The sequence below is a fragment of the Oryctolagus cuniculus genome, chromosome 12, assembly GCF_964237555.1.
Source record: "Oryctolagus cuniculus chromosome 12, mOryCun1.1, whole genome shotgun sequence".
NCBI classification, from domain to species: Eukaryota; Metazoa; Chordata; class Mammalia; order Lagomorpha; family Leporidae; genus Oryctolagus; species Oryctolagus cuniculus.
In genome coordinates this window covers 74,669,546-74,696,926 of record NC_091443.1, presented here as the reverse complement: position 1 = coordinate 74,696,926, position 27,381 = coordinate 74,669,546, and the positions used below count along the sequence as shown (strand labels likewise).

The 27,381-nt window shown below is 44.2% G+C and overlaps 2 protein-coding genes and 1 pseudogene across 3 annotated transcripts in view; 2 read left to right on the top strand and 1 right to left on the bottom strand.

Annotated features, from left to right (window-relative positions):
* The window catches only part of MAPK6 (mitogen-activated protein kinase 6), a 94,236-nt gene extending 71,588 nt beyond the window's left edge, over nt 1–22,648 (bottom strand). Inside the window, exon 1 of the mRNA XM_051822001.2 lies at nt 22,274–22,648. The gene's annotated coding sequence lies outside the window, so the exon portion shown is untranslated. The remainder of the gene's footprint in view (nt 1–22,273) is intronic.
* On the top strand, nt 5,277–12,585 carry LOC138844577 (ornithine decarboxylase-like; annotated as a pseudogene).
* Nucleotides 22,649–23,165: 517 nt separating the features above from the next.
* Nucleotides 23,166–27,381, top strand: part of LEO1 (LEO1 homolog, Paf1/RNA polymerase II complex component) — a 31,878-nt gene continuing 27,662 nt past the window's right edge. For both annotated transcript variants that reach the window (XM_017348015.3, XM_002717755.5), the window contains exon 1: nt 23,166–23,376. In XM_017348015.3, the coding sequence (XP_017203504.2) occupies nt 23,319–23,376 (58 nt within the window). In that variant the 5' untranslated portion in view covers nt 23,166–23,318. The remainder of the gene's footprint in view (nt 23,377–27,381) is intronic.

The window sequence follows — 27,381 nt, the reverse complement described above, 5'->3', positions numbered from 1 at the left end:
CCACAACTGTCAGAAACCACGTGGATGCGATTATCATAATGGGCAGCAAAGTCACAGTGGCACCCAGGGCACCTGACCTGCAGAGAACTATGGAGCTGGTTAATAAAACATGTATCCCTTGCTGAAAAACAGATGGCAGCCAACACAGGTCCCACTCAGTCTGCACAAACAAAAGAAGAAAAGAAGAGCCAAAGGAACAGAACTATTCAGGAGTAAAGTTTCTGTATACTATTCAGACTAGGTTTGTCATCAATCTGAACTAGATTGCTATAATTTAGGATGTTAATTAATTGTAATGCTGAAGGCAACCATTAATAAAATTACTCAAAATATATATATTGTAAAAGAAATGACAAGAGAATTACAGTGGTACTAGGAAGATTTCTCTCTTTTTTTAAGAAATTTATTTATTTATTTGAAAGTCAGAGTTACACAGAGAGAGGAGAGACAGAGAGAGAGAGAGAAGTCTTCCATCCAATGGTTCACTCCCCAGATGGCCGCAGCAGCCGGAGCTGTGCCAATCCGAAGCCAGGAGCCGGGAGCTTCTTCCAGGTCTCTCACGTGGATGCAGGGGCCCAAGGACTTGGGCCATCTTCTACTGCTTTCCCAGGCCATAGCAGAGAGCTGGATTGGAAGAGGAGCAGCCGGGACTAGAACCGGCGCCCATATGGGATGCCGGTGCTTCAGGCCAGGGGGTTAACCCGCTGCACCACAGCACCGGCCCCATGGAAGATATCTCTTTAACACAAAGCAGGTAGGAATGAAGGAACAGAGAAACAAAAACAAATATGACATAGAGAAAAGAAAAAAAGATGTAAATCCTCCACATACAAAATGGCTTAGCTGACTTAGCCACTGTCACCAACCAGAACATTGACATCAGAATGGACAATAAATGAAGTGGCCATGGTGGGGCAGGGATTGAACTGTTCTGAACACAACAGCATGGGCTCCCATTTATCAGTGCTGGTCTGGTTATTGCCACGGCCAAGTGCCCAACTTGACAGCCAGAGGCCATGCTGACCTCCTGATATGGCACCATCCCTCCAGGAGACCAAACAGTTGGTAATAAGTTGACTACTTGGGGGCCCTCTACTCTAAAAGGTTGAGTGAGTCCTCTGACAGAAAGGGACCCATGTTCTGTGTAGTGTCTTCCCCTCAGTGTTCACCCTGGGCTTACAGAATGTTTGATACACCAGCAGGGTATTTAATATAATGTTGCATCAGACCCAGGGACCCCATTTACAGCAAAGAAGGTATGAGAGTGAATCCATGGTATATACTGGCTATGTCACTTTCCGATTATATCCCCCAGAGCTGCTGCTCTGACAGGGCACTGTCAAAGGAATTCCTTGTAAAAAGAGACAGCTCAAGTGTGTGCCTAGATGCAGTGCTCTGTGAGCCATCCTTTGGGATACATTAAACTCACTGAATCAAAGATTTGCATGTGGTGTTGTGTGCCCAGCAGGAAGACTACACGGATCTGGGAAGCAAAATACTGAAGCAAAGCAGGCTTGCTTATCATCACCTCCAATGACTCATAGGAAATTTTTGCTTCCTGCTCTTGCTATATTGGACTCTGCAGGGTTAGGGACCCGGTTCCCAGAACAGGAATGTGTCCACCAGGGGATATAGTAAAAGTCTCTTTGGATTACTAGTAAAACTTGCTGCCTGGGCAACTTGGTCTACTAGTGTCCTCAGACAAGCAGGTTTGAATAGAAGAACAGGGGCCCACTCTGTGGTATACTATGCTAAGCTTCTGCCTGTGGCGCCACCATCCTATAATGGGCACCAGTTTGCATCCCAGCTACTCCTCTTCCAATCCTGCTCTCTGCTATGGCCTGAGAAAGCAGCAGAAGATGGCCTAAGTCCTTGGGCCCCTGCACCTGCGTGGGAGACCTGGAAGAAGCTCCTGGCTCCTGGCTTCAGCCTGGCCTAGCTCTGGCTGTCTCAGCCATTTGGGGAGTGAACCGGCATATGAAAGACCTTTCTCTCTTTTTCTCCATCTCTCTGTCTGTAACTCTACTTCTCAAATAAATAAAAATCTTAAAAAAAAAAAAAAAGAAGAAGAAGAAGTAGAAGAACAAACAATCTTGCAGGGGACATTGATCATTGGAAAGAGTTAGGTCTACTACTACACCCACCTATATGATTTGAAAAAATAATTTTTGCACCCAAATAAACTTTTAATTCCACTTTTTCTATGAACTTTTTGAAGTACCCTCATACAAGAGAAGTAGGGAAGAATGTTCTGGTAGCCAGATGACCTACTTGGATGCCTCTTATTATTATCTTGCTCAGTAGCAAAGATAAATGGATACTGCAGGAGCCCTACATTGATAAATGGGTAACTCAGGCATCTTTAAGAGATCACATCCCCAGGTAAGTCACAGAGACTGAGGGGTGGTAGCTGAGAGTGAGAGAGATTTTTTTCTTTATTTGACAGGTAGAGTTATAGACAGTGAGAGAGAGAGACAGAGAGAGAGGTCTTCCTTCCGTTGTTCACTCCCCAAATGGCCACTACAGCCGGAACTGTGCTGATCTGAAGCCAGGAGCCAGGTGCTTCCTCCCGGTCTCCCATGCGGGTGCAGGGCCCAAGCACTTGGGCCATCCTCCACTGCCTTCCTGGGCCACAGCAGAGAGCTGGACTGGAAGAGGAGAAGCCGGGACTAGAACCCGGTGCTCATATAGGATGCCGGCACCACAGGCGGAGGATTAACCAAGGGAGCCTCGGCACTGGCCTGAGAGAGATTTTAAAAGGCTGTGCATTTCTACTACAGCCCCAGAACCAGGTGTAGCAAAGGGCGCTATAGTTTGTCCTACAAACTGTCCCTAGGAGGAGAGGCCCACTAAAAACCTGGAGAAGCCACTCCTCAAACATACATGAGTAGACATAGTTCTAAAAGCTGCACAGAAATGAACACAGAGATGCAGCCATTGAGTTTCCCTTAATTGAAATACCTCTTGGGCCAGCTGCTTGGAGTACTGTCAGCAAACAGGCTTCTGTTATCAGTTCCTACAGTTGCAGAGAGCTGCCTCACCCAGGCTCATGCCACACTGGGGACAGTCCACATTCAATTTCTGATCAGGGTACAGCTTGAATGCCCCCCTCTGTTGGCCTGTTTTGTGATGCTCACGGCTCTAGAGCTCATCATGGGGTCAGCTGAGGCTGCTGGGCCTCCTTACAGGAAGCCTGTTTCCGTTTCTCACCTCTCACAGGTGCTGATCCCAAGGGTACTGCCTATTAAACCCCCTGGACACTAAACTCTGACTCACTCTGAGGCTTCTCCCTGCAGAGTCTGAGCTGTGACTATGCCCTGTCACACCCAAGCACTTCAGTGTGTATTTCTCACTAATGAGAGCGTTCATATGGATGACCCCAGTACAACCATCAGAATGAGGAACCTAACACTGATGTTACTCATGCAAATTTTTCAATGGTCCCAATAAAGTTCTTTCTCCAGTAAAAAGATCCTGTCCAGAATTCATGTTTGTATTTAGTTGTCATAATTCTTCCATTTTCATCAACACTGAATCATTCCTTAGCCTGTCCTTTACCTTCATGGAACCGGACACTTTTCCATATCACAAGCCACTTATTTTTATAGAATAAAAAACATGTAATATCCTTCAATTTGGGGTTGTCCAATGTTGTATCATGACCAGATTCAGGTCAAGTGTCAGCAGTGAAGCAGTGCTGTGTGCTCGCTGCAGCCTATCAAGTGGCAGAGGATGTCAGTTAGCCCCTCACTGGTGCTATTAACCAAGAGCACTCGATTAAGGTGGAGTTGGCCAGGCTTTCCATTGTAAAGTTACTCTTTTTCTAATTATTCTGTGTAGAGAAACTTTCAGGCTACAGAGCTACAATTGACCTTCCAACACCTATGAGTTCTGCACCCAAGAAGTCAACCAACTGTGGATCAAGCATATATTTTTACAAAATGCAATTGTACTGAATACAGAATTTTTGTCCTGACATTATTCCCTAAACAATACAGTGTAACAAGTACTCATAATGCATTTATATAGTATTGAGTATTGTAAGTAATCCAGAGATGATATAAAGTATACAGGAGAAAATGTGCAGGTTATATACAAATACTATGCCCTTTGTAGTTGAGGGGCCCTGCAACCAATCCTCTGTGCATACCAAAGACCATGTTCCATTCCTCATCATGCTTCCATTCTTTTATTTCTTTATATCTGTGCTGACTAAGGAATTCCTGTTTTATCTAGTGGGCTGTACTTTATTATTAATATTCTTTAGTTGCTCAAATTATTCCACATTTGCCCAGTGGGAGCCCCTTCCAGTAGGCTTATTTCTCCTTTTGACATATCTTTATCCTTTTTACATTCCCTTGATCACTGCACAAGAGATTCCAAAGTCATTTTGTGTTTCCCCTGCCCCAACGCTGGAATCAGTCTTTCTCCGAGTAGTCCTGGTTCCTTTCAGTGGAGAATGGTATTTAGAAACCAATATCTGGACATTATTTGTGCTCACTGCTATTGAGCTGTGACTATTGTCAGGACATTTCGATGGAACATATGTTAAATATGTACATTTATTTGTACAAATTCATATGTTTACATATACATTTATTCTATATTTCTCTATATGCGTGTATATATATACATACTCAAAATCATGAGTTCATACTGATGCCTCCCATTCCACTCCAACACCAACTAGTTCTTCCAGTTTTTTTCATTCTCTATTTACGTAACCACCAGCTCTACCAATGAGACATCTGACTCTTATTTAATCAACGCTCTCTGTATGTAAACAATTTCTTGTGGCTGCCTGGGATACTGTGAAATCTATATTTGGCCTTTGTCCACAATTCCTGACATAGGGTTCCTGAAACCCTCGTAATTTCCGGAGCAACAGGGGAGCTAGGAGGGCTTTTGTTCTCATATGTGCTCTTTGACCCTGGTTCCTGAGCACTCCTGAAACTGCTGTAATTTTCTGAGTGATGGGAGCATCCGACATAGAGCTCCTAAATCGCTTGGAATTTCCTGTGATAGCAGCACCTTTTGCTCTAATGAGGTAACTTCTGGTGTGTTCCTGGGTAGCCACAGGATGTGGGCTGGTTGCCAGGGGAACCAATCATGTGACTGCAGGGTTGGAATTTTCAGTCCCATTTATTCCCTGACCTCTGGGAAGGAAGAAAGAGCTGAAGGTTGAGTCCATCATCAAAGGTGGATAGTCTGCCTACATAATGAAGCCTCCATAAAAACCTAAGAGAACAAGGTTTGTAGGATTTTGATAGCTGAACATGTGGAGGTGCCTAAGGGGTTGTGCCCCCAGGGAGGGCATGGAAGCCTTGTACCTCTCCTTCCATATCCTCCCCCTGCATCTCCCATCTGGCGGTTCACCTGTATCCTTTGTAATACCCTTGGTAGTAAATGGGTAAACAAGTGTTTCCCAGAGTCTGTGAGCTGCTTAGAAAATTGATCCTGAGGCAATCATGAGGACCTCATTTGTTTAGCCAGTGGTACAGGTCACACTCTGGGACTTGTGCTTGGCATCCGAAGTGAGGGGCATTCTTGTGATATTAAGCTGTCAACCTGTGGGATCTGACATAATATCTAGGTAGACACTGTCAGAACTGAATTATAGGACTCTCAGCTGCTGCCTGCTGGGGAATCAGGTGTCAAATGTATGTTGAGAGTAGAATAGGAAAAACACTTGGGCTTCTCCCCAGTGCGGACACCATCCTCACCTGCTCTGCCTACTACCTTCCTCATCTTGCCCGGCCTCTGACACCCTGAGCTGAACTATCCACTGCAGGGTCACTCTCCTTACCCTACTTGATCTATACACCTATGCTAGGTTCCCCATCTTCTCCCCAACCCCTGCCCTACCTCGGGTTCCAACACTTGGGACAGGCTGCATCTCTGCAGTGACTCCACACTCTGCTCAGAATACCATACTGGGGCCCCTCCTTGTACAAGTCCTTCTCACCCCTCAGCAACTCTGCTTCCTGCACTAGGCTGACCTTCCCAGATTCCCTCCTCACACCTCCCCAGACCCCCTTTGCCACTTACACCCACCTTGCTTGGCCCACATAATTTTTTTTTGACAGGCAGAGTTAGACAGTGAGAGAGAGAGACAGAGAGAAAGGTCTTCTTTCCGTTGGTTCACCCCCCAAGTGACCGTTATGGCCAGCACGCTGCACCGATCCGAAGCCAGGAGCTGGGTGCTTCTTCCTGGTCTCCCATGCGGGTGCAGGGCCCAGGCACTTGGGCCATCCTCCACTGCCTTCCTGGGCCACAGCAGAGAGCTGGACTGGAAGAGGAGAAGCCGGGACAGAACTGGCACCCCAACCGGGACTAGAACCTGGGGTGCCGGTGCTGCAGGTGGAGGACTAGCCAAGTGAGCCATGGTGCTGGCCCTCACATAATGTTGTTACACTGATTTATTCAAGAAGGGCAAGTGTGGGGAGCAATCCGGACTAGACTAAGTTACTCGAATTAAGACTTATTCTATGCATCTGCTCTCCCACAATATGGTGCTGGGAGAGAAGTAAACAGCTTCCGCACAGCTGCCTCCAGTTCAACTAATAAATTGTAGGACTTGCTCCTGATTGGAGAGCAGCGTACTCGGCGTGTGGGCAGCCGAGTTAGGATTGGCGGAGGAGGACTATAAAGGAGGAGAGAGACGGCATGCACCGGGAACATCTATGGGGAACATCTAGCTGAAGGAACACCCGTGCAGCCCCCGAGAAAGCCGGCCGGCGGTGTGCCGCTCCCCTGCGGAAGTGGGGAATGCGGCCAGGGGGAACTGCCCTTCCACGGAGGTGGAAGAGATAGTAGCCAACCCGGGAAGAACCAGCAGCAAACCCGGGGAGGGCCGAGCAGACGAAAGAACAGCGCAGGGTCCTGTGTCGTTCCTCCACGAAGAGGGGGAGCGACAGGCAAGGAAGACAATAGGAAGGTGAAAAAAGATCCACTTGTGAAAAAAAAAAAAAAAAAAAAAAAAAAAGATCCACTTGTGAATTCCACATAATGGCCATTCTTTTACCTATCTCACTCATAGATCACCAACGTGATCAACCCAGCATTGGACAAGTATTTTCCCTCAGACTCTGGAGTGAGAATCATAGCTGAGCTGGGCAGATACTATGTTGCCTCAGCCTTCACTCTTGCTGTTAATATCATTGTCAAAAAATCCTTAAAGGAACAGACAGCTCAGATGATGAAGTCAAGGCGAGTGAGCAGACCTTTATGCACTATGTGAACGACAGCGTCTATGGCTCCTTCAGCTGCGTCCTCTGTGACCATGCACATGTGAAGCCCCTTTTTGCAGAAGAGACCCAAACCAGATGGGAAATACTATTCAACTGGCATGTGGCGTCCCTCATGTGATGGCCTTCATCGGATTTGTGCCCTGACCTGCCTGAAATGCACATGGGTGATTGGATGCTCTTTGAAAACACGGGTGCCTACACTGTTGCTGCTGCTTCTACTTTCAGTGGATTCCAGAGGCACAGTCTCTACTACGTGATGTCAGGACCAATGTGGCAACTCACGCAGCAAAGCCAGAACCATGACTTCCCGCCCGAGATGGAAGAGCAGGACATCAGCACCCTGCCTGCATGCTGTGCTCAGGAAAGTAGAATGAAATGGCACCAGTGACTTGAGCTTCAGCTAGTATTAATGTGTAGATACCATTCTGTAGCTGTTAATTGCGAGCGTAGCTTGAATTAAAGGATTTTGGGGGACCATTTAACTTAATTACTGCTAGTTTTGAAAAGTCTAAGAGTAGGGCTGGCACAGCAACATGGAAGACTAGGAGATGGGGTCACACTTATCGGTGTTCCTATGGAAACCAAGTATTTGTTTTATATGGATTTCTATTCACTTTTCAAACATGCTACTAATGAGTGCCCCTCAGCCCCTCAGCTGCTGAGCAAGCATTTGTAGCTTGTACAATGGCAGGATGGGCCAGAAGCTTAGTGGTGTGACCTATTTTGAAAATAAAGTATCGGCCGGCGCCGCAGCTCACTAGGCTAATTCTCCACCTTGCGGCGCCGGCACACCGGGTTCTAGTCCCAGTTGGGGCGCCGGATTCTGTCCCGGTTGCCCCTCTTCCAGGCCAGCTCTCTGCTGTGGCCAGGGAGTGCAGTGGAGGATGGCCCAAGTACTTGGGCCCTGCACCCCATGGGAGACCAGGAGAAGCACCTGGCTCCTGCCATCAGATCAGCGCGGTGCACCGGCCGCAGCGCGCCGGCAGCAGCGGCCATTGGAGGGTGAACCAATGACAAAGGAAGACCTTTCTCTCTATCTCTCTCTCACTGTCCACTCTGCCTGTCAAAAATAAATAAATAAAATAAAGTATCTTGAAATTTAAAAAAAATCCACTGATTAATTTTTTAGTTCATGTTTGATATAATTTTCTGAGACATGCTCCCATTTTGGTTTTTAGCTAGCTCTATTTCTGTCATCACACCTGTTAAATTTATATTTGCCAGGTGAGCCAAAGATGCCCACTCAGCCCATCACGTACTTTTTTTTTTAAGATGTTATTTATTTATTTGAGAGGTAGAGTTACCGACAGTGAGAGAGAGAGAGACAGAGAGAAAGGTCTTCCCTCTGCTGGATCACTCCCCATATGGCCACAACGGCTAGAGCTGCGCCGATCCGAAGCCAGGAGCCAGGTGCTTCTTCCTGGTCTCCCATGTGGCTGCACTGTTTTTCCAGGCCATAGCAGAGAGCTGGATTGAAAGAGGGGCAACGGAGACTAGAACAAGAGCCCATATGGGATGCCAGTGTGCAGGCGGAAGATTAACCTACAGTGCCACGGAACCAACCCCCCATCACTTACTTTTTTAAAAAAATTTTATTTATTTATTTGAGAAAGAGTGAGGAAGAGACAGATATTCCACACCTGCTGATTGGTTCAACCCTAAAATGTCTGCAACAGCCAGGGCTGGGCCAGGACAAAGCTGGGAGCTGAGAACTCAATCCAGAGCCCCCACATGCATGGCAAGGACCCCACTACTTGAGCCATTACCTGTTACCTCCCAGGGTGCGCATTAGCAGGAAGCTGGAATCAGAGCAGAACTGGGACTCAAACTCAGGTATTCTGAAATGGAATGCAGGTGTCCCAAGTGGCCTATTCCTTGTAATGGCCACCATCCCTTCCACTAGAACCATCAGAGCTCACAAAGGCCAATACCTAACAATCTACTTAACTGAAAACTGCCCTCTCTCACCACTTCTCCGCGCAGCTTTCAGAATGTGTATAGCTATGGGCATGCGTATTTGGGGAAAGGGCATCTTGCTCAGCCACTTCCAATATCCTTTCCCTCTTCCAGTCAGAACGTTTGTTAACCTTTCTGCATTCCTTTAAATGGAACCTCAGTGTCTCCTCTCCCCATAGGAAGACACTTCAAATGCCCTAAAGCTGCACAGATCTCAGAAAGAATGAATTATTCACTTTTCCTCAAATGTGCCACTGCTATTCTATCTCTGCACCTTAATTTATGCTGATTCTTCTACCTTGTCCAACCTCCAACTGCATGTCCAAGGTCAAAGCTCTAAATACCTTTCTAGGTACACTTCACATGCTATCTCCCCTCTCAAATCTTTGCCAACTCCCCCAACTCTGGACCTCCAACAGAATCTGTATGCATCTAAGACATGTATCTTTTTCTGGCCTACTCTAATTACCATTCCTAGGAAACTGAAACCTAGTTCTCTGGAGACAGGTGCCACTTTTTTTCATTTCTTCACTCCCTCAAGGTCTTGCACATAGCAGAGGCTCCAAAAATGTTTGAATTGAAACATAAAGGCTTGTATATATTTTACATTAATTTTAAAAGGTGTATGTATTTATATGAAAGGCAGAAAGAGACAGAGATTCCATCCATTGGTTCACTCCCATTACTGCTGCCTCCCATGGTCTGCATCAGCAGGAGCTGCAAGGCCAAACACTGACCCCTAATTTTTCTTTATGTGGTACACTCTTCAAAACAATTTAGCTTCTTAGTAGTCCTTTCTGACCTGAGACCTGCATTTTCTACCTCACAGAAGACAAAAGATACTTACTTTTCTCATCTAAAGGACAGGAAAACATGCTTGTCACTTCTCCAACACCATGCAGTGGGTTATATTAGTATACCAAGGGCTAAAACCTATTCTCAAGGCACATACATATTTGTCTATGTAAGCCTACATTTTTATCCTTCCCAAATGGGAACCATTCTAACTTTGAGAGTCATGAAATATTGCCAGTTTTCATTTTCCCTAGAATATGTGCATTATTTTGAATATTGAATAAAATTGTATTTTCACCTGTGGAGAGACAGCCCCAGTTCCTCACTCCCCGCAGGAATTACATAAGGACAATAGGAGACCGATCTGCTTCTTTTGTGTTCATCTTAGCCTGGATTCATATAATCTGTTGAAAAGTAGGGCATTACTGAAAATCTAGGCTACTCTGTTGTATGTTTTCCTTCCATTTAACTCTTCAGTGCCAGAGCAATCTAGATTGTAAACTCTGACTGGGAAGTGTCTTCCCATTTGTATCCTTTTCACTGTTCTTGGACTAAAAGCACACAGTAGATGCTATAGATGTGCAGTCAACGATTTCAACACAATAGTCTTAGAGTGCTTCACTTCCCACTGTCACTCCCTATTAATCTTGCTGTGTTCAGTAGCCAAAAACATGAGCTTATGGTATTATGCTTGATCCTACTGCTTTTAGAGTTCTGTTTGTCCCTAGTGGCCTGATTGACATTTCCAACCACAGTATTGGAGTTAGCAATTAAAAGAATTTTAAGTTCCTCTTTATATCTCATGCCTTGAAATGGGAAGAACTTAGCAGGGAAAGGAGGGCTGGGGACCGTGAAGATGTTTCCTGTGTACTAACAGAAACTCCTACTCATAGGAGTAAAATAAAATGTCTATGTCCTAATCCCTGGAATCAGTGAATGTTATTTGGCCAGAAAGGATATTACAGAAATCAAATTAAGGATTGAGATGAATTAATCATCTTGGGTTAGCTGATGAGCCCCAAAGCAATGGCATATATTATTAGAAAAGGGAGGCAAGAGAAGTGTGATACACAGAGAGGACAAAGCAATGTGACCACAGACATAGAGGCTTGAGTGATGTGGCCACAAGCCAAGATGTGCTGGCAGCTATCTAAAGTTGAGAGACAAGGAATGGAATGTCTCTAGAGTCTCAAGAAGGATCCTAGCCCTGCTGACACCTTTACTTCAGTTAAGCTGAAGCTGATGAACTTCTGGCCTCTAGGACTGTGAAAGAACAAATTTCTGTTGTTTTTAGGCCAACAAATTGGTGCAGATTTGCTACAGCTGCCACCAGAAACTAATACAGCATCTTAGTTCTCAAACGCTTCTGTGCTTTCATTTTACTGCTTCCCTTCTTTTGCACATGTGTCTCTCTCTATACTATTCTATCCTTCATTTTCTTCTTATTTCTCTATGGTGATCTCTATGGGGGAGCTGCAGTAGACTAAGTGGGTTTGATTGATTTTTGGTAGGATTTAAAGGTATATATTTGAATAAAAAGAGAGAAGTTTAAATTTCATTCTCTGGGCAGTGAGAATTTGGTAAAGAATCCCTACTCAATTTCATTTTGTATTATTAAAGTAATTTAGGCTTTTCTTAAAACATTTAGAAACATAAAAATTGGGACATGAAATCCCCTTATAATCCCACAACTTCCAGAGAAAAGCTTTGCTGACAATTTGGAATATATTCATCCAAAAATTTTTTCTATATATATAAAATGATGTTTATATAATTACTATGTAAGTGGGGTCATGTTGTAAACTCCTTTTGCAATCTCCCATTAAAAACTTTTCAGCAAAATGAAAAGGGAAGCTATATTTTACAGAGATTAATTTTTCTGCAACATGCATGTAATCTTCCTAATCCTTTCCAATTACATTATGGACTGCTGCAAGGAGAGAAATGGAAACAGTGAAAAAAAAGGCTGTTGCAATAACATGGGCAAAAATTAAAGGAGGGAGTATGGCAATAGTAGTGCATCAGGAACTAGGACATTCATTTTTATTATTATTTTAAGATTTTACACCAAATAAACATTAATTTCTCCTTTTACTATGAAGAAATAAAAGATTCCACTCCTCTGCATTTAAGGTGTTCACATTCTCTGACTGTAATAATTGTAGTCCAAAAGGGAAGAAATCACTTTCTAAGCAGTGACAACATGGCTAAGACAGTATTTCACATATAAGGATGTCTTTTCTGATTATAAAAGCATTACATAATTAAAATACATTTGCAGAAAACATGCCAGATATTGAAAAGCAAAACAGAAACCAAAATCACACAGAATTCCATGACTCAGCTGTAACCACCATGTACATTTTGGCTTAACTCCTTTTGGATAGTTTCCTGATGCAACGTATATCCATATATATCCGTGTGTGTGTGTGTGTGTATACTTTTTTCAAAATGCAATTGGGGTAATATAAGGGACTGCTTTGTGACATACAGTTTCACTTGACAATGTGATGTGTAAGCATCTTACCATGTCTTTAAATATTCTTTGTTTTTAAAGTTTTTTTTTTCAAATTCTCATTTTATGTTTTATTCTTTGTATTGACTTTAACAGTGATACAACTTCATTACAAAAAAAGAGCTCCAGAAATATATAAGGTGGAATATGAAAGTCTTCCCATCATCTGACTTCCCAGAGACGGGGGTGTGTAGGAGCCCACTCGAATGGGCTCATTCAAGCTGACTGCGCATTTCTTCCCGTGCCTATGTTCAATAGCTATACATCAACAGCCTGAAACTGGCCACAGCAGGAATATTTACATCACAAAATTGGCAAACACCACATATAAGAGCTTTTTCCCCCTGAAGAGCTGACAGTTAAACATTAGCACATCACTGCACACAACTTTCTAGACATTTTCTGCATATTTAAATATTTGTTTACAAAAACACCAAAAAGATACCATTTTCTAACTGGCTTTGGTGACTCAACAATGTGAAATGCTCTTCTCTTCAATACATATTCATCTACCTGAGACTTTTAATTGCTACTTAGTATTCCCCTGACTCCACTATAATTTATTTGAGCCACTCTCCATTGATGGGTATTTTGCTTCTAATTTATGGTTATTTTAAAATAAAGTTTCAGTGAACATTTTGTATATTTGTCACATATTTTCTCAGGATAAATTTCTCCATGTAGAAATAGGGGTGGGCATCTGGCCTACCAGTTAAGATGCTGGTTTTAAGAGGTTCACATCTCGGGGCCGGTGCTGTGGCACAGTGGGTTAAAGCCCTGGCCTGAAGTGCCGGCATCACATATAGGCGCTGATTCAAGACCCAGCTGCTCCACTTCCAATCCAGCTCTCTGCTATGGCCTGGCAAAACAATAGAAGATGGCCCAAGTGCTTGGGCCCCTGCACCCGCGCGGGAGACCTGGAAGAAGCTCCTGGCTTCAGATCAGCGCAGTTCCGGCTGTTGTGGCCAATTGGAGAGTGATCCATCGGATCAAAGACCTCTCTCTCTCCCCCCCCCCCCCCGTGTAACTCTGAATTTCAAATAAATAAATAAATCTTAAAAAAAAAAAAAAAAGAGGTCAGATCTCATATTGGAACACCTGGGTTGGAGTCCAATCTCGGCTCCTGATTCCAACTTTCTGCTCACGTGCACCATGGGAGGTAGCAGGTGATGGCTCAAATACTTAGGTCTCTGACACCCACCGGGAGGCCTGGATTGAGTTCCCAGTGCCTGGCCAGCCATGACAGCTGTGGGCCTTTGGGGAGTAGACCAGTGAATGGGAGACCTGTCTCACATTCAAGTTTAAAAGAAATCTTTAGCCATTTACAGTTTAGACAGACAATACCTAATTGTCCTTTGAAAAGTTTATACTCCCATCTCAAGTATATGAAAATGTCCTGCAAAACATAATTTAAATGATTGCTTACTATTTCAGTTTATGGATGTCTTATCATTTGGTTAATTCCTTACCATGATGCCTCCAATATTTTCATTACTTTAATAGTATTGTAATAAACACTTTTGTGTATCTTCATGTGAGTCTCTTATTTTCCTAAGATATTCTTTAAAAAAATTTTTTTTTGATAGAGAGAGAAAGAACAAGCACTCCCATCTGCTGGTTCATTCCCCAAAGGCCTGCAAGGCCAGGGACCCAGCCAGGCTGAAACCAGGAGCTGGGAACTAAATTCCAGGTTTCCCATGTGAGTGGCACAAAATTACCTGAGCCTTCACCACTGCCCAGGGAGAAATGTATTAGGAGGAAGCTAGAGTCAGGAAGCTCTCAGGAATCAAACCCAGCACTCCAATGTGGGACATAGGCTAAACCCACTAGAATCAATGCACACTCTGAAGATAAATCCTTTGATATGCATTTAAAGAGTTCAAGGTAAGGATATTTTTATGACATTTTGATATACATTATCAACTTCAGGTCAATATTTACAGCATATTGGTTTTTTTTTTAATAATTTACTTGATCTAACAAAAAACCCCACATGCTTTTAATGGTATTTAATAGTTTTTACAAATAAAGACTTGTGGGTCAAGAATCCTCTTTAGGATGTTTTCCCTACAGTTACTCTTTCTTGGTATTTTGGGCTCAGGATTCTACCCTCTCCCTCCAACCAAATTTTGGTTCTGTGCTAAGTAGCAGTTTAAAAAATGTATACATCAATATCTGCACATTTGGAAGTTAAACTCACCATATGAGTCATTATTAACCTGAAATGTCACACCCATGTAAGGCAAGGAATTAAGCCTGGCATTTCCTTAATGACAGGAAATCAACAGCAGTCAGCGAAACAAAACCTTCACCAGACTTTTTGGGGAAATTTCCCATTTTACAAAGCCTAAGAAAAAATATTTTCCTCAAACATTAACACTTTATTTAAAAGTATCAGTTGAGTGCTTATAGCTGATAAATATTTACTCCTAAAAGTGCTGCTTTGTTCTTTTTAATTGGGGGAAAAAGAGAAACCAAATGGATGAACACTGCTACATTCTGTTACCTAAAGTGTTTTGATTGCTGCACACACAATGTTCCTCACATCTCCTCTCCTTCCCACTTCCCTTCCTCCCCACACACATCACAGTTTCTTGCTGATGAGAAATTGGTAGAGGTGTCTGTGGGTGCATTTTACCTCATTTTGCAGATCGAGGTATCATCAGAGCATACCATCACCATCTTGTGGTCTGCTGCCATATTACTGTTACGGATTTGAATACTGCAATGGTTTTTGCAATAGCAAGCAGGAAATTCAGCAGTCACTCCTTTTGGTAATCCCTCCCTGGGTGAGATAAAGCTTGCCAAGGGCCAAATACAGCCTGTACACCAGGGGTTCCCACCCTGTGGTGAGATGGTATCTGCATTTATGCTGTGTTCTCACATGATTCGGCTGGAGACAACAGCCAGCTGAATAAGGAAATCCAGTGAGGATTTAATCAGAGTCTTTTTTACTGTGAAGTGAAATTGCCAGCTGTGTTTTCTGTTTAAACTGCCTCGCTTTTAGTGGTTCCTTTTTATTTGTAAAAATATCGGTTGGCAGGGCAGTCTTCTTTCTCTGTCTCTTTGGCAATGCTGTTGGGGTGTTTTCCCATCTTTGTTTCAATCCCCCCCACCCCGGTATCATTTTATGATGTGCTTAACGTTTTCTTCCTTCCTCTTCTCTTGTGGATGTTTCTTCCTTTCGTCTCCTTTTTTCCTTCTTTTCCCTCCTCCCTTATGCTTCTCATTTTCAGTTTCTTGGAATCCTAGCTGAATATTACTTTATTTATTCCGCTGCCACCAGGCTTAGAGCCCCACCCCCTTCTTTGTTGCTTCTGAGTCCTTCCCCTAGTGGTTATGGTTCCTGCTCTTCCGCAGTGAGTGCGCTGACCTCAGCCTGCCTGCTGCCTGGGTCTTTTAAGGACAAAGCTCCCTGGTAACCCTTAAGTTTCAGGAAGGAACCTAAACACTACCTACTCAAGGAAGCCGGTCCTTGAGTCCAACCCCACATTCAAGAGGAAAGGTTTCAAAAATATAAACTCTGCTTCCACCCTGAGAAATAATTTCTGACTCATTACGTTTTTCCTCTTCTTTTTTCTCTACATAAATACTGATGTTCCTGGCAAGCATACTGGAAGCTTTTCAAGCTCCATATTTGACCAAACTCTCATTTTGCATAAGGAAGAGACAATTATGTACTAGAGCTTTGGCACTGATGCTTTGAATCTTATAAAAGATAGAGGGGCCGGCGCTGTGGTGCAGCACTGGCATCCCAGATGGGTGCTGGCTCGAGTCCCAGCTGCTCCATTTCCAATCCACCTCTCTGCTATGGCCTGGGAAGGCAGCGGATGGCCCACGTCCATGGGCCCCTGCACAGGAAAAAACTCCTGGCTCCTAACTTCAGATTGGCCCAGCTCTAACCATTGCGATATTTGGGGAGTGAACTAGCAGATGGAAGACCTCTCTCTCTCTCTCTCTCTCTCTCTCTCTCTGCCTCTCTGTAACTCTGCCTTTCAAATAAATAAATAAATCTTTAAAAAAAATGTGAGTGAGATTAGTAGTGGTGAGAAGAAAGAGGTTTTGGAAAAGGTTTGCTATCATTCTGGAAAATAGCTTAAATATAATTCTCTTTTTTCTGGATACACTGAAAACTGTTGCATGGGGTAATCAGCTTTACATTCAAATAGCTTTACATTCCAACAGGGTAAGCAGAGCTCCTACATACAAAAACAGCATTTGAGGCAAGTGATATGATCCCCAGTTTATGGTGCATTATGCATTTCTTACTGTGGACTACAGAAATAAAAAGCATTTTCATTTATCAGCCTAATCACCCGAGATTTACTTTTTTTCAGACTTTGAAAACTTTTATAAAGTCCTAGATATCAAAGGAGTAGGCAAAGCAGAGTTGAATGAAGGATAACAAGACTCTCCATTACCTGCTCTCCTTGGGTATTTACATTTTAATGATAGCTTTATACATACTATTCACAATTTTCCATCTGTACCCACATAAGAATATTTTATATCTTAGACACAAAATCTTTTTTAAATTTATTTTTTAAAGAATACAAATTTCAGGCCGGCGCCACAGTTCACTAGGCTAATCCTCCGCCTGAGGTGCCGGCACCCCGGGTTCTAGTCCCGGTCGGGGCACCTGGTTGCCCCTCTTCCAGGCCAGCTCTCTGCTGTGGCCCGGGAGTGCAGTGGAGGGTGGCCCAAGTGCTTGGGCCCTGCACCCGCATGGGAGACCAGGAGGAAGCACCTGGCTCCTGGCTTCGGATCCACGAAGTGTGCTGGCCATAGCGGCCACTTGGGGGGTGAACCAACGGAAAAAGGAAGACCTTTCTCTCTCTCTCTCTCTCTCTCTCTCTCTCTCTGTCTAACTGTGCCTGCCAAAAAAATAAAAAAATAGGATAGCACAATTTATCTTATAGGGTTGTTGTAAAAATTGAACAAATCAATTCTGGTCCGCAATCCCTTATCCACAATTCTGAAACCCAAGAAACTCTGAAATGGAAAGTTCTTTTCATTAATTCTTTGACTGTCAGAGAAGGAACCTAACTGACCTAAGCTTTTTAAAGTTTTGTTTTAGTTTGAATTTGCACACACTTTAGCATAGGAATTTTATTTTGATTATAGGATGCTACTCAGACTTCACTGGATGGAGTAAATAATAGTTTAGGCAATGTATTTATTATCTTTCCAAATCTGGAGGGGTGGGGAATGTGAAGTTTGGAATACATATGGCTCTGAGGCTTTGGGAAAAGAGCTATGGGCTTCTATAGAAAATGCACTTACAACAGTGCCTGGCACAATGTATTATCATCTGTGTTATCTGTTGTTATCACCAGCTAAACCACATAATGTACCGCTTTTATTCATAATGTTTTTCTTAAAGTTAATAATTATCTTGGTTTTCTGTTGGCTTAGTTTTAAAGTGTCAGTTACAATTTTTTTACTTACCAATAACTGAAAAAATTATTTTAAATATTCAAATACATTAGATATAAATTTATAAAACTGAGTATATATTTATTTTTTAAATATTTTATTTTTATTTATTTGAAAGAGTAACAGAGAGAGGTAAAGGCATAGAGAGAGGTCTTCCACCCGCTGGTTCACTCCCCAAATGGCTGCCACAGCCAGCGCTGCACTGATCCGAAGCCAGGAGCCAGGAGCTTCTTCCAGGTCTCTCATGTGGGCTCAGGGGCTCAAGCACTTGAGCCACCTTCCACTGCTTTTCCAGGCCACAGCAGAGAGCTGGATTGGAAGAAAAGAAGCCGGGACTAGAACCGGTGCCCATATGGGATGCCGGTGCTTCAGGCGAGGGCTTCAACCCACTGTGCCACAGCGCCGGCCCCAAAAGTATAATATTTATAAATTAGTTCCTGTATGTCATCTCCATCAAAATGCAAGCTTCTAGGAACAGACACTCACATTCAGTGTATTTTGTGCTCCATTGTATCTTCAGTCCCTAAAATACTTCTGGGATCAGGAAGACTCTCAAATCTTTATAGGATGGCTGAATGTGGCAGGTATTCCATCAGCTTGTTTTCCTTCTCAGTCTGTTCTCTCTTGGAAACTTCTGTCCTCTTGTTCCATCTGGACCAGCAGCCCTTCAGGCCTGCAGGTTCACACACCCTAGGAATTCCTTTTGCCTCTTTCCACTGCTGGGTTTCCTGCCTCAATAGGTGTTCTCTTTCTTGGTTTGGTCTTCCATTTTGGTGAAACCACAATACATAGACTGTACAATTTTTGAGCAACTAACTATTTAGGTTACTACTGCTATGTAACAAAGTGTCTCCAAACACAATGGTATTAAGCTACAACATTTATGATTTCCTGGGTTCTGTGAAACAAAATTGAGGAAAGGGTTAGCTGGCTACTGTGACTAGGAGTCTCTCATTGAGGTTGCTTTCAAAACAAGGCAAAAGCTGAAACTGCAGGTCCACAGCAGGTGTCCAAAGAAATCTAGGATGGATCCTTTCCCTTTGAGATTTTGAAAGTAATTACCCATGGTTTTCTAGTTTCCAGAATAACTGTTGAGAAATCTAATGTGATTGTAATTCCAGATCTTTCTTAAGTCAGCTGAGTTTTCTCTCTAGAATCCTTTAGCATATTCTTTTTATCCTCAAGTTTCATGTGAATTAGGGAATTGCTCTAATAAGCCTGGTTGAATTTTAGGTTCTACTCAATTTTACTTCTCAATTACTGGGTTTCCTCCCATTACTTCATCAATCTACCTTGAATCATCTCAAGAAAAGTTCTCTTGGGGCTGGCACTGCGGTGTAGCAGGTAAGCCGCTTCCTGCAATGCCGGCATCCCATACTGTCACCGGTTTGAGACCTAGCTGCTCCACTTCTGACCAAGCTCTCTGCTATGGCCTGGGAAAACAGTAGAAGATGGCCTAAGTCATTGGGCTCCTGCACCCATGTGGGAGACCTGAAAGAAGCACCTGGCTCCTAGCTTTGGATTGGCACAGCTCTGGCTGTTGTGGCCAACTGGGGAGTGAACCAGCAGATGGAAGACCTCTCTCTCTCTCTCTCTCTCTCTCTCTCTCTCTCTTCTCTCTCTGCCTTTCCTTCTCCCTGTGTAACTCTGATTTCAAATAAATAAATGAATCTTAAAAAAATAAAGAATGGGCCGGCGCTGCGGCTCACTAGGCTAATCCTCCACCTAGCGGCGCCGGCATACCGGGTTCTAGTCCCGGTTGGGGCGCCGGATTCTGTCCCGGTTGCCCCTCTTCCAGGCCAGCTCTCTGCTGTGGCCAGGGAGTGCAGTGGAGGATGGACCAAGTGCTTGGGCCCTGCACCCGCATGGGAGACCAGGAGAAGCACCTGGCTCCTGCCATCAGATCAGTGCAGTGCGCCGTCCGCAGCGGCCATTGGAGGGTGAACCAACGGCAAAGGAAGATCTTTCTCTCTGTCTCTCTCTCTCTCACTGTCCACTCTGCCTGTCAAAAAATAAATAAATAAATAAAACTATAATTTCCTTCTAAAACTGAAAAATTCTTCAGATGTTTTAGAATCTCATTTCTCCCCAAATCTTTCATATGAAAAACTATGTTTGCCACCATTTCATATCCCTTCATCAGCCATTGCAAGGACCCAATTCACCAAGGAATCTAATAAAGACAGACTGTGAGGGAATGTCCTGTGTTTTCCAAGAAATGAGCTGCCACAGTGTTTTCTTACTGCTCTAGACAGAAACTGCAGGGTTCCTCTCTTCCTCTCTTCAGTTTAGCTCAACCTGTTCCCTTCCAAAAGCCACTCTTGCCACAAAGTACTTTCAGAAAAGCCACACGATCCTTCTGTGGAGTGGCAATTTACCATAAATGGAATGAATTTTCAGTTAATACATTTTGTTTAATCAAACTGTTGTTTTTTCTCTAAGTCTTTAAGATGATATAGAAATCAAACACATATTCCTGTTTTGTGACTTGATGTAGGCTTATCTTTTATACATTCCAAAAGGCTTCTATTACCTTGTAAAAATATTTGTAATGATATACTGACTGTATTATGTAACCAACCTAGTTGAATCTTTGTTCTTTTATTGGGGTCATCATGGTACTCTGAGGCTCTACCTTCACCTCATGAATTACAACATGAGACAAAAGGGACAACTTTTCAAAAATAGGGAAACAAAGTAAAGTTACTCTAGGGTTGTTTTAGTTATTTATATACCAAACGGATGAACCTCTCCATTCCTGGAACAAATGGAGGGTTTATTTTATCATTCAAAATTGAATCAAACAACCCAAACAGGATGAGACTGTCTCTGGGAGTAAACGTGATTGTTTTAGTACCCTGAACTTCAATTATATTGATTTGGGTGTAACTCAAGCTATGTTTCAGGCAAGAACTACTGGAGAATGACTGTGATGGACTTAGCTGTACCCCATCTCATGTATTCTATTCTGTGTGAACAAAGACAGCCAGGAGAAGAGCAATGATCAACATAAAGTCCAGCAAAAACAAAACCAATCAATCTATCAAGCAGTCAGAAGTTATTTGTTTTGCACTATTCCGATGGGAAAAAAACACATTGATTCTGCTAGTCAAGGATATGGGCATGATTATTCAGCAGGCTTTGTTGTAATCCAATTTATCACAATTTAATCAACACACTTTTCAAGGAGAGTACTTTAAACAAATCAACAAAAACTGAATCACTAACAAATTGCTTTTCCAGTATTCCAGTTAGATTTAAGGTGATCTGTATGTATCCTCTTACATCATCACTTTTTACATAGCAATTTTAGGATTAATGATAATATAACCTGTTCCACACCTTAATACTTACCCATTTGAACCCTGTCAGGCACTCCTATTTGCAGCAAAAATATATCTCATAATCCCCAAATTAAAAATTCATTGTTGCTTGCCAAGACCAAAACCTACATAGTAGCCTAATCAGGCAGTAACTTAACACAAGGGATACATTTTAAAGACTAAAAATGAATGAGTTTTTCCTAGAGACCTGGTTCTTTAATCTGTGCAAACCACTTTATTTCTTGGAGCCTTTGCAAAGTAAGGGGGTTTGTGTAGCACTGACCATGAGAATTTTTTTACTGTCTGACTTTATAATGCCTTACTGCAGCAACATCAAAATTTTCTTTGCAAAACAAAAAATCCAGTGGAACCTTCTGAAAAACATTTTTCTACTTGCAGGTTACAATCTGTTAGAAAATCATGAAAGCAACATACTGGGTTGTACTGCCTGCCAACATTTTTAGGAAACCAAAGCTGAGGGGCCGGCGCTGTGGGGCAGTAGGTTAATCCTCTGCCTGTGGCGCCGGCATCCCATATGGATGCCGGTTCTAGTCCTGGGTGCTCCTCTTCTAATCCAGCTCTCTGCTATGGCCTGGGAAAGCAGTGGAGGATGGTCCAAGTCCTTGGGCCCCTACACCCACATGGGAGACCCAGAAGAAGCTCCTGGCTCCTGGCTTCAGATCAGTGCAGCTCTGGCTGTTGTGGCCATGGAGAGTGAACCAGGGGAAGGAAGACCTCTCTCTCTGTCTCTTCCTCTCACTCTCTGTAACTCTACCTCTCAAATAAATAAATTCTAAAAAAAAAAAAAAAAGAAAAAGAAAAAGAAAGAAAGAAACCAAAACTGAAATAGGGTAATAGGAAAACTCAGTAGGAAAAGAAAATAGTGTTCTGTGAAATATTTGTTTCAATATCATGTGTTTTGGTGTGCTTTCCATCACTGACAAAATACCCAAGAAAACGAATTTCACAAAACAGTACAGGTGTAATAAAATGCTCACAGTTCCGCAGGTTCAAATCCAGCATCTGGCAGGCGTCACTGGTTCGCACTCCGGTGCTGGTGCTCTTCCGGGCACTGACGGAGCAGCGCAGAGCTTCACCGGCAAGAAGGCGCGTGTGACTCCGTGCACCGGCGTGTAACACAGCCACCAGGACTTATTCGCGGGGGCTTCACCTTCATGTCCAGTCCAATCCAACTACCTCTAAGGTCCCGCTTCTGAAAGCTGTGATTGCTTTGTTTCCACCCTTTTAGTATCGTTCACCTATGACATGAGGTTTCAAATCCTGTGTGAGTTCAAACCATAGCGTTATACGTAAACAGAGCTGCAAAGGAACAAGCTATGGCTCTTGCGAAGCTCTTCTAAAGCTGCAGTCATCAAGTGTGGTCCCACGAAGCCCGTTTCGGGGCATCTCAGAAAGTCGCCCCTTGCCAATTACTACCTCTCTAGCTAAACTCGGATTTTCTTCATCTGCTACCACCAAAACATTTCTAAGCAACTGACTTAGAAGCAGAAATAATTCAGCTGTGTATTTTATGCTGGATATTAAAGATTTCTTCAAAACTTTAAAACCATTCCACTCGTCTAAAACTTTAGAAAAGAAGTCATTTAAAACTTACCCCAAACCCACTATTTAACGTTTATTATCTTGAAACGAGTTTAGCACTTTTAAAATGTCTGCTTTAAATACTAATACGGTAAGTAGCCATGGGTATAAACCATCTAAAACAAAAGTTCTTTGGAATTCTCCACAATATTTAAGAGGGTGAGAAGAGGTCTGGGAAACAAAGGACTTTGGGCCTGATTCCGGATGGCCCGGGGGTCTTTCCCCAAAGCACCGCCCGCTCCGCGGGCACGCCCACCCCGTGAGAACAGACCCCGACGGAGGAACCGCGCCACCCAACCGTGTGGACGCGGAAACTAGGTCATAGAGGGAAAGGAGTCTTTTAAGCATATCTTTGCGACACTGTCGCGTTTCGTTAGTTCCGTGCCGTAAAGAACGGCGTGGGGCCGCCCCCAGCCGAGGCTGCAGCGGACGTGAGCGGCAATGGCGGATATGGAGGATCTGTTCGGGAGTGACGCCGACAGCGATGCGGAGCGTAAAGGTGGGGTGGGCCACGATCGGCAGGCGGGGTGCGCGGCGGGGCCCGGCCTGGCGTCCGGTTCCGGTCCGCGGGCGAGAGGTGGTGCTTCCTCTGCTCCTGCCCCAGCGCCCCCTGCACTCCCGGAGGTGCCACCCTCCCCTGGCGGGCGGGCTGGTCTAGGCAGACACACGCAAGAGTCTGTGCCTTGCGGTTCTGGGTGACCGTGGAGCATGCGGTGCCTGCCTGGGAGCACGGAGAGCAAAAGGGCGCGGGGCAAGGTGGGGGCGCGGGCCAGCCTGCGCAGCCCGGAACCTTGGGGTCCTGCTGTCCTGCGGTGCAGAACAAGGGCTGTTTGTGAATGAATGGGGTGAGGTGTTCAGGACCGTGGGGACGGGGTGGGTGATTTACAGAGGGGCTCGGAATGCTCTGTTAACGACGCCGGAGCCTGGCGCTGGCCGGCAGCTCGAGATGTCTGGATGCGGAGTCTGAGCAGCATACGGGGATGGAGCTACTCACCAGCGCTTTGCACTGGAGACATTGTGTCCCGTGAGCGCCAGTGCAGACACTCCAGGGTTCTGGAGTCTGCGGTATTAGGTTGGAGAGCTTATGGGGCTCGTGTGGGAGGAGGAGTGGTGCGGGATGTGTTGATGAAATGAATGCATGGATGTGTGTTTATGGTGCGTCAAGTGTTTCTGGCACAGAGACTATGGATGTTTGAGTTTGAGATATGAATAGGAGTTATTTGAAGTTGAAAAACGCCCGCAAAACCAAATTTTTGCAGCCCTACAGGCTCAAAGTAGCCGTCTTTAACAAAGGGTATTGTTGTGGTTTTTCCTTTACCAAATTTTCTCCTCCATTTTGTGCAACTACTGTTTTGTTGTAGAACCTTCCAAAACCCGGGTCTACTTGGAGTGGTGGAAGAAAGTAGGTATTCACTTGCAAAGCACAGAGCAAGGAGCTGGGCCTCCTTGAAGGGTGGGGGTAAAGGTGGTACAGATTGAAGCTGGAGTTGAGAGGTGAGGGTCAAGCTTGAGTGCAGGTCCCTGGTTGGTCTGCAGCGCTGGTGGCCTGGCGTTGATCAGTGATCCCATGCTCTGTGAGCCTCAGTCAGTCAGGGGGTGTAAACTTCTTGTTCTGGGCCTGGGGTTCCTGGCAAAACCCTCAAGACCCATCTTCCAGATGTTATCTGTAGGGTTAATACATGATCTCAGGGTCCTGTGATCAAGGACCTTTGTGGGGGCTGGCTGCACCCCTCCCTCAATGCAGTGAGCTAAATTTTGGTAAGAGGTTGATTGCTCAGCAGGGCAAGCTGAGAGACAGTGGGAGACCAGGAGCTCACTCACAGGGTCTAGCGTCTGCACCCAAGGCACTGACTGGATAGAGGTTTGGTTTCAGTATTTTCGTAGTTTGTAGTGAAGGGAGCATTAGGTGGAGGCCTGGAACTACATTGTAGTGTGAAGGCTGTGGCCGGGTGGGCATCCAGGAGGTTCCCGTCTGTGCATCTGGAAGGAGAGAGCACTGTATGCTCACTCCTCTTCCACTACCTTCGTTGTTGTTTCCCTGTTGTTTTTCCTTGTCTACGTCCCTTTTACCTTTCAAAGCACAGTTCTGTCTGAACCCTGCCCTGACTCCCTTTCATGAAGTTGTTCATTCATTCAATAAGTATTTATTGATCCCCTGTTACGTTCCAGCTACCCTGCTAGCTGTTGGGAATATGATGAAAAAGTAGTCTTCCCTTCCTCACCAGCTAATTTATGAGCTTAATGCACATTTGATGGATACAAGCAATATTTTAGTAAGGTTTAACCCTACAGCACAAAAAAATTGTGTATCTTAAATACACTAGGTCTTGAGAAAGGCCACGGGAGCAGGCATCTAGCCTAGCAGTTAAGACATGAACATCCCACATCAGAGGATCTGGGTTTGATTCCTGACTCCAGTCCTGACTGGCTTACTGCCAGTGCAGGTCCTGTGAGGCGGCAGTGAGGATGGCTCAAGTAATCGGGTTCCTGCCACCCATGTCGGTAACCTGGATCGAGTTCCTTGCTTCCAGCTCCTGTACCCCTCCCCTCCTCTCCCTGGGCTGTTGGGTATATTTGGAGAGGAACCAGCAAGTGGGAGTGTTCTCCCTCTGTCTCCTATATGGTTTGCAAATATTATTTTCCATCATTTGGGTTGTTTTTTCACTTTCTTTTTAAAAGATTTATTTATTTATTTATTCATTTATTTATTTGAAAGGCAGAGTGAGAGGAGAGAATCTTTCATCTGCTGGTTCACTCCCCAAATAGCCACAGTGGCCAGGGCTGGTCCAGGCCGAAGCTAGGAGCTTGGAACTCCATTTGGGTTTCCTACATTGGCAGGAGGGAACTGTGTTACCTGGACCATTTTCCATTGCTTTGCCAAGACACATTAGCAGGGAGGTGGATTGGAAGTGGAGACTCAAGCACCATTGCTTTTTTTTTTTTTTTTTTTTGACAGAGTGGACAGTGAGAGAGACAGAGAGAAAGGTCTTCCTTTGCCGTTGGTTCACCCTCCAATGGCTGCTGCGGCCGGTGCGCTGTGCTGATCAGAAGCCAGGAGCCAGGTGCTTCTCCTGATCTCCCATGTGGCACCATTGCTTTTTAATGATGTTTATTGTGTAAAAACCTTGTTTTGGGGCTGCTGGTTCAAGTCCTGGTTGCTCCACTTCCAATCCAGCTCTCTGCTGTGGCCTTGGAAAGCAGTAGAAGATGGCTCAAGTCCTTGGGACCCTGCACCCACATGGGAGACCCGGAAGAAGCTCCTGGCTTCAAAGCAGCGCCACTCTGGCTGTTGCAGCCAAATGGGGAGTGAACCAGTGCATGAGACCTCTCTCTATCTCTCTGCCTCTCCTTCCTTCTCTGTGTAACTCTGCCTTTTAAATAAATAAATAAATCTTTAAAAAAAAAAAAAAACAACTTGTTTTGAGGAAGTCCACTTGCGTATTTTTTTTGTTTCTCAAATATCCTTGGTTATTTGAAGTATAGTATGTGGGGTGTCAAACTGTTAGTTGACAGACTTTCAGGATTCTCAGTACGTCACACCATGGCTACCTTCTGGCTGCCATGATCTCTGGTGAGAAATCAGCTGTTGTCCGTGGAAACTGCTTATATTGGACAAGTTTCTTCTCTTTTGCTGCTTTTGGGATCCTTCCTTTGTCTGACAGTTTGATAATGATGTGTTTAGGTTTGAATCTCTTTATAGTCACTCTACTTGGTATTCTATATTTTCTTTTCGATTTTATATTTATCTGTAGTGATATTTTCTATCTGGTAATATGTCTGTGTATAGATAGATATTTAAAGATTTATTCATTGTATTTGAAAGGTAGAGTTTCAAAAAAAGAGGGAGAGACAGAGAGGTCTTCCATCTGCTGGTTCACCCCCCCAAATGGCTGCAACAGCCAAAGCTGGGCAGATCCGAAGTCAGGAGCCAGGAGTTTCTTCCAGGTCTCCCACATGGGTGCAAGAGCCCAAGCACATGGGTCATCCTCCACTGCTTTCCCAGGCCATCAGCAGGGAGCTGGATCAGAAGAGAAGCCGGGACACAAACCAGCGTCCATAAAGGATGCTGATGCTACAGGCAGAAACTTAACTTACTAAGCCACAGCACAGGCCCTTAGTACATCTTTTTTTGTCTGGCCTTCTTCAGGGACAGTTTCTAGCCTTATGTACGAACTTCCTTGTTTTTTTTTTTTTAACATGCTTTATAATTTTTCAGTGATAACTAGGTATTTTATATATTATATGCTACCTCAGGAAGTCACATTGTTTCTCCTCCCTAAGATCTGTTGTTGTGGTTTGTTGTAGCAGTAATTGTTTAATGACTTAAAAAAAAAAAGGTTTACTTATTTATTTGAAATGCAGAGTGAGGAGCTGGCGTTGTGGCATAGCAGGTTATGCTGCCTCCTGTGACATTGGCATCCCATGTGGGCATCAATTTGTGTCCTGGCTGTTCCACTTCCAATCCAGCAACCTGATAATGGCCTGGGAAAAGCCGCAGAAGGTG